The sequence below is a fragment of the Dendrobates tinctorius genome, unplaced genomic scaffold (genome assembly GCF_039654945.1).
Source record: "Dendrobates tinctorius isolate UK_male_01 unplaced genomic scaffold, ASM3965494v1 ptg000120l, whole genome shotgun sequence".
Classification (NCBI taxonomy): Eukaryota; Metazoa; Chordata; class Amphibia; order Anura; family Dendrobatidae; genus Dendrobates; species Dendrobates tinctorius.
Genome location: NW_027361788.1, coordinates 496,998 through 512,265, shown reverse-complemented (window position 1 = coordinate 512,265; position 15,268 = coordinate 496,998). Strand labels below are relative to the sequence as shown.

The 15,268-nt window shown below is 47.0% G+C and overlaps 1 protein-coding gene across 4 annotated transcripts in view; it reads left to right on the top strand.

Annotated features, from left to right (window-relative positions):
• STRBP (spermatid perinuclear RNA binding protein) overlaps nucleotides 1–15,268 on the top strand; it is a 184,664-nt gene that overhangs the window by 66,917 nt on the left and 102,479 nt on the right. The window contains exon 3 of one of the 4 annotated variants that reach the window (XM_073590692.1): nucleotides 12,411–12,569. The exons of the other annotated variants lie outside the window; for them this stretch is intronic. Coding sequence (XP_073446793.1) covers nucleotides 12,567–12,569 — 3 coding nt within the window. The 5' untranslated portion in view covers nucleotides 12,411–12,566. The remainder of the gene's footprint in view (nucleotides 1–12,410; nucleotides 12,570–15,268) is intronic. 4 annotated transcript variants of the gene reach the window in all.

Genomic DNA, 15,268 nt, shown 5'->3' with positions numbered 1-15,268 from the left:
AAAAACCTGCTGACAGATTCCCTTTTAAGGGGTATTTGTTTTGTATATTTTATTATATGTTGCTTATATTCGCTTGAGTGTCCTATCTTTGTTCCATATCTCTAAATTTTGATTCTAATTTTTTTTTCTTCCAAGGCTATGTTCACACTGAGTGTTTTTGATGCTTTTTTTGCTAATTTTCAGCTGCATTTGACAGTACCAGCTATGTCTATGAGATTTCAGAAATCTCATTCACACAGCTTGTTTTATTTTTGTCATCAATATTTTGTGCTTTGCTGCATTTTTTGGACATAGAGCTTGTCACTTCTTTCAGGATTTGTTCAGCATTTTTCACCAATTGAATGAAAAATAAACGTTGCAAAGAAAGCAGCAAAACTTGCATTTTCCAGGTCGTCCACCTGACAGCACCATGGAGGACGTCCTCCTCCTCCTTACAGGGACAGGAAAAGCACACGAGAGGTTAAAAGGTCATGTCCCACCCCCTTTCCCTCAGTGTTTTTCCTGTCTCTGCACGAAGGGACACACGAGAGACTTACCGGAGGGGCTCAGGGGTTCGTACGGCCAGTCCAAGCCTTCCCCTGTCAAGAGGTCCCGGGGCCGAAACTCTCCGAGGGGGAGTCCCTCTGCCCCAAAGGCCAGGAGCAGGACGTCGCTTCTGGAGGGAGCCGTTCCTCCCTATAGGAGGCTCTCGGCTCCAGGACGGACCGCCATAGAGGCGATGGTTGGCTCCCCGTAGGCGCCTGGCCGAACGGGCACCGACGAAAGGATGGCGCGGGCGGCCCTGGGAGGCAGGAGCGAGGCCTCCAGCAGTCCGCCATATCGGGCGAAGGCCGGGCCCCCGTGGCAGAAAGACACAGCAGACCGCCGCAGCAGGCGGGGGTCGGCTCCCCGCGGCGGCAGGCGGGGGTCGGCTCCCCGCGGTGGCAGGCCAGGCGGCCGACAAGGGGAGAGGAGGGGAGCGACGGCTCCAACAGGCCGCCATAGCAGGCGGAAGCCGCGCGGTCAGCCCGGGCAGGAAGTGGGACGGCCTATCGCGAGAGGTCGCGCGTCACATCCGGTGATGTCACACGCCGGCCTTGAATCTCAGCGTGCGCTACTGAGGTCCACAGAGCGTGCTACTGAGGTCCACAGCGCACGCTTCTGAGCCCACAGCGCACGCTTCGGAGATCCACAGCACTCTACAGAACCGCGCCAGGATGGAAGGAAACGCTCCAGCAGGTGGAGGGGTAAGTGCGCATAGCGCAGACCACCCTCCCCCATCCATCCCCACAACCCAGATCTAAGTAGAGCCCCCTCTGTATTAGGAGAAGGTAACCCCGGCAGAATCCCCCTCGGGGGTGAAGGACCCGGCAAAGGCCACCTCCAAATCAGTCCGATGCCCCGTATGCAGGGTAAAGCTGCCAGACACCTATAACAAGACCCAATGCGGACCCTGTACCTCAAGAGTCATAGGTGAGGAACAGCCATCCCTCCTTGCCGAAATGAGATCGCTGATAAGGGAGGAAGTCCGGGCCTCTACAGCTAGCCGCGCACGTCGTCAGTCCACCAGCCCAGGGCCGAGTCGCAAACGTCCAAGGTGGGAGGCAGACCCAGAGTCGGAAGCAAGCCCTAGTGAGGAGTCTGACTTCCGGGACTTGGATCAGGAGGAAGAAGGCGAGATCCTGGGGGACAGACAGGATCAGAGCAGGAAGTACCTGTTCAGACTGGAGGACACGGACGAGTTGGTCCAGGCAGTCATGAACACTATGCAGATAGAAGAAGTCCCTAAACCACAGTCCAGACAGGACTTGATGTTTGGAGGACTAGTGGCCAGGAAACAGGTGGTGTTCCCCGTAAGTGAACACATCAAAACGATGGTCCAGGAGGAGTGGAAGGAGGCAGAGCGTCGGTTGATACTCTCCCAAGACTTTAAAAATAGACTGCCTTTTGATCCCGAGGAAACCCGGGCATGGGAAGAAGTCCCTAAAATAGATGTCCCAGTCGCCAAGGTTACCAAAAAAACGGCCATCCCATTCGAAGACTCATCAGGTCTTCGAGACCCGATGGATAGGAAGGCGGACGTCTTGTTAAAGAGAGCATGGGAGACGTCGGCGGCTCTTATTAGAGCCAACATAGCAGCCACCTCGGTGGCCAGGTCTATGTTTTTGTGGATGGGGCATTTGGAGGAACGCCTAACCAACAGGACCCCTAGATCAGAGATCCTAGCGTCTCTTCCTCTCATGAAATCGGCCACGGCGTTCCTATCGGATACGTCGGCCGAATCAGTAAGGTTTGCAGCCAGAAACAGCTCCCTCTCTAATGCGGCCCGAAGAGCAGTCTGGCTTAAATCCTGGTCGGGGGACAACGCTTCTAAAACTAAGCTATGCTCCATCCCTTTCTCGGGCCTGAGGGTATTCGGGCCAGCCTTAGATAACATTCTAGAGCTGGTGTCCGATAAAAATAAGGGTTTCCCAGAGGAAAAACCCAGGCGGCCCCAGCCCTTTCGGAGAGGCTCCTTTTCTAGGAGACAGACTGAATTCAGGGGTCGGGCAAGGTCCAATAGAAGCTCCTATAGGAGCTCCTTCAGCCAAGGTGGGAGGAACAAGGGTCCCCCATTCACGTCAACATCTAGATCAAGGAGGCAATGACGCCATAGGTATTTGGGGGAGACTTCGCCACTTCGCAACAAACTGGTCCCGAGTCACCCACAATCAATGGGTCCTCAGAACCATCGCGGAAGGCTACAGCATAGAGCTTTATTCTCCTCCCCCCGAGAGATATATTGCCCCCACTGTTGTCCTGGAGAACTCCGCAATGTGGAAGGATCTACAGGACATGGTAGACTCAAAGGTCATAGTACCAGTTCCCCCGACAGAAAGAGGAAGAGGGCACTACTCTTCCCTGTTTTCGATCACAAAGCCATCGGGCGAGGCTCGTACCATCATAAACCTGAAACCGCTAAATGCCTGGGTCAGGTACAAGAGATTTCGGATGGAATCGATCCGATCCGCAATCCTCCTAATAGACAGGGACGCCGTCATGTGTACCCTAGACCTAAAAAAGGCTTACTATCAGGTCCCTATCCATCCCTCATCCCAGAGGCTACTAAGGTTCGTGGTCAGTTTACCGGCCCGGACCTGCCACTTCCAGTTCCAGTGTCTTCCATTTGGGTTGGCCCCAGCTCCCAGAATCTTTACAAAGCTGGTGTTAGAAGTGGTGGCCTACCTGAGAGATCAGGGTATCGTGATCATTCCATATCTAGACGACTTCCTACTGGTGGCAAGATCCAAAGAAGAGCTCATTCGCGACACAAACCGAGCAATTACCGTAATGGAGTTCCTTGGCTGGGTGATCAATTGGGAGAAGTCGGACCTCAGGCCAGAGACCAGGAAAGTATTTCTTGGAGTCCTTCTAGACTCAGCCGACAGAATATCTTGGCTACCCGAGCAGAAGCAGAGGACCATTCAAGCCAGAACCAGAGACCTGTTGAGGCGTCAATGCTCCATAAGAGAGGCAATGGAGGTCTTGGGCCTCATGACGGCCTGCATCCAGTGTGTCCGATGGGCCCAATTCCACTCATCATTACAGAAGGAGATCCTTGCGAGGTGGGACAGAAGTCAGGCATCGCTAGACAGACCCTTAAGGCTGCCAGAAAGAGTAAGGGAATCCCTTCGGTGGTGGACACAGTCCAGAAACCTTCAGGTGGGCGTACTATGGACAACCTCTCCATATATGGTAGTCACCACAGACGCCAGCGCGTGGGGTTGGGGAGCCCACATAGAAGGGAAGATCTTCCAGGGGAGATGGCCAGTAGACATCAGGACCAGATCCTCCAGCTTCAGAGAGCTCTTTGCGGTCTGGGAAGCGTTGCGAAGAAACCAGTCGGTACTAAAGAATCGTCACGTCCGCATACTATCTGACAATATGACGACAGTGGCATTCCTGAAGCACCAGGGAGGGCCCAGACATCAACCACTACAGGCCCTAGCGGGAAAGATATTCGCGTGGGCGGAACGAACAGTCCGATCTGTGACCGCAGTACACCTAGAAGGCTCTCAGAACGAAGTAGCAGACTACTTGAGCAGACAACGGATCCACCCGACAGAGTGGGAACTGAACGAAGAGATCTTCGACCATCTCTGTCAGCGTTGGGGGACCCCCAGTATAGATCTTTTCGCAAGCCGAAAGAACTCGAAGGTCCCCAGATTCTATTCCCTGAATCCGACGGACCACCCGGAAGGCGTAGATGCCCTGAGCCAGACTTGGGGAGAATCCCTCGCTTATGCATTCCCACCACTGGCTCTCATACCGGCAGTGCTCAGGAAGATACGCGAGGACCACGCAAGAGTGATGTTGATCGTTCCATACTGGCCAAAGAGAAGCTGGTTGGTTCCCTCTTCTAGGGGCCATGGCAGTAGGAAACCCAGTCGAGCTACCCCTGCGGAAGGACATCATCCACCAGGGCCTGATCTACCACCCAAACCCAGCAAGACTCCACCTATCGGCTTGGATCCTGAGAGGGACATCCTGAAGGCAAAGGGATTGTCGGATCAGGTCATATCCACCCTACAGGCCAGTAGGAAACCGGTGACATCCGCAATCTACCAAAAGATATGGAAAAGATTCTGTCTGGAAGGTGGCAGGTCCGATCTCGGGGCGGGCACCCCCGACCTCCCTAGTATATTAAATTTTTTGCAGGCAGGTTTTAATAAAGGCCTTAAGCCCAGCACTCTGAAAGTACAGGTTTCAGCCTTGAGCGCCTTCTTCGACTACCAGCTAGCCTCACATCCCTGGGTAATCAGATTTATAAGAGCCACGCAGCGCCTGCGCCCCACGATTAGGCAGCTCACCCCGCCTTGGGACCTGGGCCTGGTACTCATGTTTCTCTGTACGGAACCCTACGCTCTCAGCGAGAAAATAACCATCCCTGCTCTCACTCTTAAAACGGCCTTCTTAGTAGCCATTACCACGGCCAAAAGAATAGGGGAGATCCAGGCCCTGTCCACTAAGGACCCATATCTTCAGATAAGAGACGACCGTATAATCCTAAGGTTAGACCCGGCATTTACCCCAAAGGTAGCCTTCGCAAAGAATCTAAACCAAGAGATAGTGTTACCATCGTTCTGTGCCAATCCCCGTAATAAAAAGGAACGGCGTCTTCACTCGCTGGATGTGAGGCGTGCAGTTCTAGACTATCTAGAGGCCACCAATAGCTGGCGCATCGACCCAAACCTGTTCATCCTTTTTGGAGGTAAAAATAAAGGGAAAAAGGCCTCTAAGGCGTCCATCGCGCGCTGGATTACCTCAGTAATCTCTGACGCCTACCAAGCCGAAGGCGCCAGCCCGCCAGATTCCATAAAGGCCCACTCTACGAGGGCGGTATCGGCCTCATGGGCGGAACGGGCGGGGGCCTCGGTTAATCAGATCTGTAGAGTAGCAACCTGGGCAAACCTTAATACATTCTGCAAGCACTACAAGCTTGATGTGTTAGCTGGTCAGCAGACCGCATTTGGGAGAAAAGTTCTCCAGGCGGTAATCCCACCCTGAGGAGGTGCTTTGATACTCTCCATGGTGCTGTCAGGTGGACGTCCTGGAAAATAGGTATTAGACCTACCGGTAATGATGTTTCCAGGAGTCCATCCTGACAGCACGGGTAGTTCCCTCCCTGTTATGTTATACTACGTTGTATTATGATATGTCATATGCTGTAATATGATTGTTTCATTAAACTATTACTAGCATCATCCACCTTGTGGTACTTGTTAAATCACTGAGGGAAAGGGGGTGGGACATGACCTTTTAACCTCTCGTGTGCTTTTCCTGTCCCTGTAAGGAGGAGGAGGACGTCCTCCATGGTGCTGTCAGGATGGACTCCTGGAAACATCATTACCGGTAGGTCTAATACCTATTTTTGCCTCCGCTTCATTCCTGCCAAGCACTCAAGTTTTGCCACTGGAAAAAAAATCGCAGCAAAAACGCTGAGTGTGAGCTTAGCCTTATGAAGGACCTGTGATCTCTTTCATTTTTCATGGAATTACCCCATTGGTATTTGCTGTCTAAGTGTCTAGTTCACCCCTTCCTTTATTTGTGTCTGTTATTTTTGTGTGGTTTTGTGTTTTTAGCTCAATTGGAGTTTGTGTTGTTTCTTGTAAATTGACATTTGGCTTTTTTTTTCTTAGGTCTACCTGCCATTTTTTTGTCTTGTCTTTTCCGCTTTAAGAATTATCTGTCATTAATGCAAATGTAACACCCCAGAATCATTTTTGTGTGTTTGTCCACCATATCAAGGATTGATCACTACAGCCAAGTGGCCTCAGCAGTCACTTGCCATCTGGACTGACATCATGACTTCCATCGCTGAGCGGTGATGTCAGTGGTGTATGGCATATGACCACTGTGGCCACTGATTTGCTTAAAGAAAAACTTACTTGTGTTTCCAAACAGTAAAAACCTCTAAAGGCTCCTTTAGACGAGACCATAATTAGTAATAAGAGAGAACAATGTTTCACCGATTGTCGCGTTCTGTAAGCATGCTGGCAATCACCCAACGAGCAAAAGCAAAGCTTGTTCATCGGGGTGAGTGGCTCGTTCATGCTGGCATTAAAGCCAGCACATCATCCTATGTAAGCAGAAGATTTGCTGCCGATAACGAGGATGTACTGTATATATGCATTGAATGATTGTAGTGACAATCTGAGAGCATAATGATGTAAGGGCAGAAATCCTGATTCCAGCAATGTATCACTTTACTGTAAGTTGTAGTTGCTGTTGTTTTGATTCAAAACTGTTTACTGCAAATCTAGCAGTTCTCTAAATGCTGAGCTCTGTGTAACTCCACCCACACCACTGATTGGCAGTAACCTGTGTAGACTGTGCATAGGCAGAAAGCTGCCATTCATTGGTGAGGGCGGGGTTATACAGCGCTCATGAATTTGGAGGCTGATAAAAGATTAAAAAAGCAACAAAGATCAGCTCACCTCCACTCCAGTCCCACCGCGCAAATCATGCAGTGCTGCAAGTAGTATGAAGGTGAAGCAGAAGTCCAGCGAGGGTGATATCCATAAAAAAAACTTTTATTCCATTTTCATTAAAAAGCACATAAGTCCCGAATCCATCTTTATATCAAGAGACACAAAAACGGGTAATTCTTACCAGTGACAGTCACAGGCTTAAAGTGCATTTAAAATCATACGCGTTTCAGATAAAAGATTGTTTTCGTCAAAACTACAGCACGCAGCCCAGTAAGTGATACATTGTTGGAATCAGGGTCTCTGTCTCTACATTATGCTGCTATCAGATTAGGTAAAAAAAAAAAAAAAAAAAAAAATGACAAGGAAACTTCACACAAGGCCATATCAAAAAATATTTAATCTTTATATATTTTTTATATATATATCCCCAGCCTGGACTGGTGATATAAATCCCCCCTCACTGGGAGCACCTCACTAACTCAAACCTATAAGGGAAGCTTGTCCGGCGACAGTTACCTGACTGACCAGAGGCAAGTGGTGGCGCCTGAGAGCCGACCCCTGCTGTCTTTCTCTCCCCTCCCTAGAGGTGAGCGAAGTTGACACCCCCTTTTCCTGTGCATTCCGTCACAGTGTTAAAGTCCCAGACAACCCCTTTAAGCGCTTTCTATACAGGACAGTGATTATTGTAAACCTTTGCCCAGCGATGAAATGAGAAAATACTTTTTTTTTCATTATGTCTATTACGCGGGGAGAAAAAAATTATCGTTGATCGTCTCGAGTCGAGGATGTGGTGCCGACATCAATGAAAACGGGAAGAGTAATTTCTACAAAAACGAAAATGATGCAAGTCGATCGGCAATCGTCCTCTTACATCATCGATCGGCGCTCGTTGTGGGCACTTTGCCCATGTGAACGGACTCCTGGCCAATCAGACCTACTGTATATAATGAACTTCGGCCATGTATGAGAAAGCTCCCCGGATTGCAGGCATTGGGGGGGATGATTGATTCGACATATTTGTTTTGATGGCAAAGAAACATTTCGGTCAATTTTATTTTTTTTTCTCCTACATTGCCATTTTTAGTAAGTTGGAGAACTAGAAGTGCCAGATTGGAAGCCAGTTGTGTAGACTGGACTGAAAGCTTTCAATTATTGGTTAATAATGAATGGGAGAAGTGATCAGCTGCATGGTAAAATAGAAATTGCTGAAAGACTTGATTAATACTCATGCCAGGAGCTCTGAAAAACCTTCTTCTCTTTCCTGACCTACTTATGCAGTTTCCTACAGTGGTGGAAGCTGTTCCAGAGTGAATGCTGGCTCGACGCCAGGAATAAAATTATACAGCAATAGAACTTTGCACATTTTATTTTTAATTCTTTAGCAGCGAAGTGCCCTGTGAAAAATTACCTGCGAAGGCTCCCGGTGCCGGTTCAAAGAGTTGGCGCTGCCGCTGTGTCTAATCAGGGGTGCCATCCAAATATTTGACTCTGGAATAAAATGCTTTCTGGAGGGCGCTACTTAGATGGAGCAAATTGTGTGTGTGCCGACCGGCTCTTAAAACTATCGGTGGATTTCCTGACAGTACCGACTGCGAGCCATTTGTCTAAGTGGGCTGCACATCGTAAGAGGCTTATGTTTTTACTGATTGCTTTGAAGATGCAGCTCCACTTATTTCTAGCGTCATTTCAGAGCCGGCTACCCGTTAATCTAGTCTGCACATCACAGATGGGACGTTAAGACCACGGGTAGAAGGGAATTATGTGACTCTTAAGTAGGGCAGTACACAGGAATATTGTCACCAGAAACAGGACATTTGCAAATTGTCATCTCCAGAAGTGGGGCTTCAAAGCACATACTGCTGTAACCCATAATTTTAGAATTAGCCCAATTTGCATGGTTTTCTTTAAAACCGTGATCTATGAATAGTTAAAGGTCATCGGCACAAAATGACTGTTCAGAGCAAGCACAGGAGATGGGTGCACCCTTGGCTTAGGGCAGCTTGCCTCCTACTTGCTTTGCATCTATGGCCATCCTCCTCTTCCTTGATTGACAGCTATGGATTTTCACGGGAGAGTGGAGATTGTAAGTTGGACGGTGCAGTTAATGCGCTCCGCAGCGCTAAGGCTGCACAGAGTTCTTGTGCCTGGTTTAAAAAGTGATTTTGTGCCGCAGACTCCCCTTAAATGGTTCCTCTGTCTTAGATCTTCAAAAATCGATCGTGTGGGAACAGAGAGACAACTGACAAACACAGCTGAGCGCCCCTTGTAGAAGGCTGAAATGGTTTCTTTCCGTCTTTGCCTTCCCAATCGCTTTATACACAGAGCTTCTTATGGTAGGATCAGCCATATTGAATTTCAACATGCCCAACCCTTTGTTTTGAAGGGAGATAAGCCACCGTTGACAGACTGCCATTTTCAATGCATTGTCAAGTGGAATATGTGTATATGTCTGTTGGAAGATCAGGAGATATTGCACTTTGTCAAACATGGCCTTGCCCTGCAATTATTGAAGGCGTGTGGCCTCCTTCAGCTCAAGGCATCAGTTTCATTTTTGTTTTTTTTTAGAATGTTGCAGGATCTAGATTTTAGACCCCGATTAATCAGAATGTTATACCATATAATAGTTATTGATTACATATTATAGGAAAAAAAACTCTCAGCACAAGACATGGCAAAAATTTGATTGTGAGTGTAGTCATCCTTAATAACAACTGTCATAGACCTTCATGTCTTCCAGTTCAGGATGATGACAGTGCTATTACACAGTGTGGATACATGTACAGTGTAGGGATTCACGCTCTCGGGTAGGCATTAGGTAGCGTTCACACAGGCAATGGGATTTGGTCCAAACAGGTGCAGTTTTATTGCTTTCATAAAACTCTAAAGGATTTAAAACCAAAACAGACTCTTATGGGCACAAAGGTATCACAGGAAATAAACAACTCATTCAGCAGGCACAGACACTGTATGTCAGTGCAGACTCACCCCATCAGATTACAGTCCTTTCTCACTGAACAAACTTTACTCAAATAAGAGGTACAGTCCTACTATATCTTGGTGTCCTCTTCAGCCAGCACCAAATAAAAGTGTTCAGCCTCGGGTACACTTCACACTGAACAGGCTGCAGTCTCTAAACTGTTCTCTGCAGCTCCAACACAGACTGCTCAGCTCTTCTAGCTGACCCATGCAGTCTCCATTCAGAGAGAGAACCTGGCATGCCTCTCTTTCAGCTACAGTTCACATTTTGGCTGGTCACTCACCAGCAGGACACTTGACTCTGCTCCATCCAGCAGACTGACACATGGTGAATACAGGCCCTAGTTCTTAGTTCAAGCTAGTCAGATACATCTAATCAAGACTTGCAGTCCTTGGACTTAACCCAGTCCTACCTGGCTTTGCTAATATATATATATATATATATATATATATATATATATATATATATATATATATATATATTCACAAATTTATTTGCAGCTGTAGTTGTGGCTTAGTCAGTGGAAGCCCTTTATGCGCTGTGAGAGGTGACAGAGAGCATGTGATGTGCTCAGTGGCCACTCATTGATCCACCGCTTGAACCCCCATCTGTATATCCAAGGCTCTCCTAAGAAAAGTTTTCTGCTGCGCTCAGCCGCTAAGTGCCGGTGCTCTTCCCTCCGAGCAGTTAGTGATGGAAGCTGGATCACTGAGGTATTATAAGTAGGCAGCGTGATCAATGAATGCAATAACCTCACCATCCAGCCTCAGTCCCAGGGAGTCAATAATTAGGAGCATGAGAAAAAATGAGAGAAGTGTAAGGATTCATTTACGGAAGTTACTTGCTACTGTGAGACGCACACGTGTAGGAGAACAACAGGGATTCTCCGAGAACTTGCAGTGAGTCGTTTTCATCATTCCTTTTTGTTTAGGCTCTTTGGTTTGGTTATTTATTTGTACATTTATTTAAAACTTAATATTCAGTTTTATTCCCCTAATTTCTTAACTTCGAAAGTGCTGAATTGTGATTCAAAGAGCCTAAAAATGCAAAATTGATCTGGTTTCCCCAAAACACTTGTTACTTACAGCACCGCTCAGTTGATATTGGGCAGATGTATTTTGGAGGGGACTTTGGCTTGAGACTTCAGAGTTCTGCTGGCAAGGAAATCAGACCCTGTCAGGTTCCCATGTAAACACGAGTGGGAGAAAAAAAGTGTACTAGGGCTTATACTACGAGACACTTAATTTTGGCATTCCCGCTTCAGGTCATGATAAACTGGTGTCCTGACCACAAATCAATACAGGTCCCACTAGGGAGAGATCAAGAAATAGTATTTTAAGGGGTTATCCTAAAATTGATTGTTTTTTTTTTTTGGAGCCCCTGTACCTTCTTATTTGTTAAGTCTCACTGGAAGATGCGCCTAGACACTGCTTATTGTTGTAGTTTTCTGATTTTGTGCCTTGCTCTGTCTACATTCAATGTTTAAAGTGGATGGTCTTGCATGGGAGTGAGGACATGTGACTGGTGTTTTATGTTCATAAACTGTAATTTCCATGAACACTTGGTGGCTCTATCTGTGAGCAGCGTACGCTCGTGCTGTGGGCAGCGTACGCTCGTGCTGTGGGCAGCGTACGCTCGTGCTGTGGGCAGCGTACGTTCGTGCTGTGGGCAGCGTACGCTCGTGCTGTGGGCAGCGCACGTTCGTGCTGTGGGCAGCGTACGCTCGTGCTGGGGGCAGCGTACCCATGCTGTGGGCAGTAAGAGCACTGCCGCTCGTGCTGGGGGCAGCGTACCCATGCTGTGGGCAGTAAGAGCACTGCTTAGGAAAATAGCAATGGTCTTATTCGCATGCTCAGTTGGGAAAAGGAACATTACTTTAGGACGTCTGCATTAGCAAAAATAAGTATAATCATCCGATCTGCAGAAGATATTTGAAGGAGACGTGGTAGATGAACAATTTTCGAAGCTAAGAAAATATTTGAACTATGAAAACTCCTGCTATATGTAAGCTTGGTAATCTTCCAAAATAAGTTTTTGGATTCAAACTCTCCCAAAAAAATCTTCAGATTTTGCCTGATACACTGCAGAAGGTGACATTCCGCAGCACACACACTGTGAATTTTTCATTTGCTCCTGGATCCACTTTGCTGCTACTGAAATACTCTGCAAACGTTCCATCTGGAGAGCCTAGACAGGAAATCTGCCCCATGTGAACTTACCCTAAACGTTGTACAGTCCCACATTCTGGGATTCGGAGAGTCTGAGTCGGATGTTGGACTAAAGGCTTTTTGCCGTCTTCATATTTGTTTTTTTATTTATCCCAGAATTTGCGTGAAATAAGAGTATTATGAAGGAGCATTTTTGGTTACTTTTCTTTCCCCAGTGTATCATGTTAACTATACAGTTGTATGATGATAAAACTAATATTGGAGGACTATTTTATTACGTTGTAATTATTCATTTGTATTTGGTTCTCTAATCAGGCGTTTATGGCTGTCTGCAAACTGATAAAAGTAGCTGAATGTTCAGCTGATGTGTGAGGAGCCAGTGACGTATGTGGAGCCTGTGCCACACAGTAGCTTTCCTGTGGATACCTGCAGAGAGGAGCAGTGAAGCAACAGTGAAATCCATTCATCAGGATGGTGAGTAGTCAGTGGCTCTGTACAAGGTAACACTGTTACAGAAATAAGATGTCCCAAAACTCCCTGGCAGGCAGGCCAATTTCTCCATTTCTTAGAGATGAAAGTAGAACAAGAATGGCTGCAATGCAGTCAGAAGAAACTGCAGAAATGGACCGCTTTCACACGTTACAGCTTTTGAAGAATTTGAAAAATTGGTGCATTTTTTTGCCGAGCGTGTTTAGGCGTTACTCCAACATCTTGGCTTGAATTCAGTATGAAAATAGGACAAGCACTACTGCGTTGCTTTAGTTTTGTTTTTTTATGTTGTGTTGGTATGGTTTGTCCTGTAGGTTTTTTCACCATCTGTAGCATGTAAATGTATGAAATTCATGGTATTTTTTTAGAAAATTACTGCAAAAATCAAGATCAGCATGATGTACAGTCATGGCCAAAAGTTTCGAGAATGACACAAATATTAATCTTTACAAAGTCTACTTCTTCATTTTTTCTAATGGCAATTTGCATATACTCCAGAATGTTATAAAGAGTGATCAGCTTAACAGCAATTACTTGCAAAGTCAATATTTGCCTAGAAAATGAACTTTATCCCCCAAAACACATTTCAACATCATTGCAGCCCTGCCTTAAAAGGACCAGCTAACATCGTTTCAGTGATTGCTCCATTAACACAGGTGTGGGTGTTGATGAGGACAGGGCTGGAGATCAATCTGTCATGATTAAGTAAGAATGACACCACTGGACACTTTAAAAGGAGGCTGGTGCTTGGCATCATTGTTTCTCTTCTGTTAACCATGGTTATCTCTAAAGAAACACGTGCAGTCATCATTGCACTGCACAAAAATGGCCTAACAGGGAAGAGTATCGCAGCTAGAAAGATTGCACCTCAGTCAACAATCTATCGCATCATCAAGAACTTCAAGGAGAGAGGTTCCCTTGTTGCCAAATAGGCTCCAGGGCGCCCAAGAAAGACCAGCAAGCGCCAGGACCGTCTCTTAAAAGTGTTTCAGCTGCGGGATCGGGCTACCAGCAGTGCAGAGCTTGCTCAGGAATGGCAGCAGGCAGGTGTGAGTGCATCTGCACGCACTGTGAGGCGGAGACTCTTGGAGCAAGGCCTGGTCTCAAGGAGGGCAGCAAAGAAGCCACTTCTCTCCAGAAAAAAACATCATGGACAGACTGATATTCTGCAAGAGGTACAGGGAGTGGACTGCTGAGGACTGGGGTAAAGTCATTTTCTCTGATGAATCCCCTTTTCGATTGTTTGGGACATCTGGAAAACGGCTTATTCGGAGAAGACCAGGTGAGCGCTACCACCAGTCTTGTCTCATGCCAACTGTCAAGCATCCTGAAACCATTCATGTGTGGGGTTGCTTCTCAGCCAAGGGAATGGGCTCTCTCTCAGTTTTGCCTAAAAACACAGCCATGAATAAAGAATGGTACCAGAATGTCCTCCAAGAGCAACTTCTCCCAACCGTCCAAGGCAGTTTGGCGATCAACAATGCCTTTTTCAACATGATGGAGCACCTTGCCATAAAGCAAAGGTGATAACTAAATGGCTCAGGGAACAAAACATAGAGATTTTGGGACCATGGCCTGGAAACTCCCCAGATCTTAATCCCATTGAGAACTTGTGGTCAATCATCAAGAGACGGGTGGACAAACATAAACCTTGAAATTCAGACAAAATAAAAGCATTGATTTGCAAGAATGGACTGCTATCAGTCAGGATTTGATCCAGAAGTTGATTGAGAGCATGCCAGGGAGAATTGCTGAGGTCCTGAAGAAGAAGGGTCAACACTGCAAATATTGACTTGCTGCATTAACTCATTCTAACTGTCAATATAACCTTTTGTTACTCATAATATGATTGCAATTATATTTCTGTATGTGATAAAAACATCTGACAAACACACATAAAAACCAGAGGGCAGCAGATCATGTGAAAATATAATATTTGTGTCATTCTCTAAACTTTTGGCCATGACTGTAGAGGCAGATACCTTGATTCCAGCAATGTTTCACTTATTGGGCTGCTTGCTGTAGTTTTGATAAAATCACAGTTTTATCTCTTTCAGATCTAGCACTTCTCTGAATGCTGAGCTCTGCATAACTCCGCCCTCTCCACTGATCCATAACTTTCACAATGTATACAGAAAGCTACCAATCAGTGGTGGAGATGAGGTTAATCAGAGCTCATGGGAATGGAAGACTACGTGACAAAAGGTTTGCTAGTCCTTTAGTGATAATCTCCTTCTGATAAAACTGATTTTATCGACACTACAGCAATCATCCCAGTAAGTGACTCATCACTGGAATCAGGGTCTCTGCCCCTACATTATGCCACTTTCACAATAGATGGTAAAAACCTGATGATAAATGCCAAATAAAAAAATAACCTTTATTGTAGTTGATTTAAAACATCCATTGTGTGCAGGAAAGACACAGCCCGTCATGAATTAGACAAGCTCTGGTGTCCCAGCTCTGGTCTCCCATCCCAGCTTGAGCTCTCCTGGCTCGAGCTCTGCTGACGCATCCCCAGCTGGAGCTCTGCCATACCACCCCCGGCTCGAGCTCTGCTGTCATGCCCCCCGGCTTGAGCTCTGCTGTCCCGCCCCCGGCTTGAGCTCTGCTGTCCCGCCTCTGACTCGAGCTCTGCTGTCCCGCCCCCAGCTCACGCTCTGCTGTCGGGCCCCCGGCTCGCA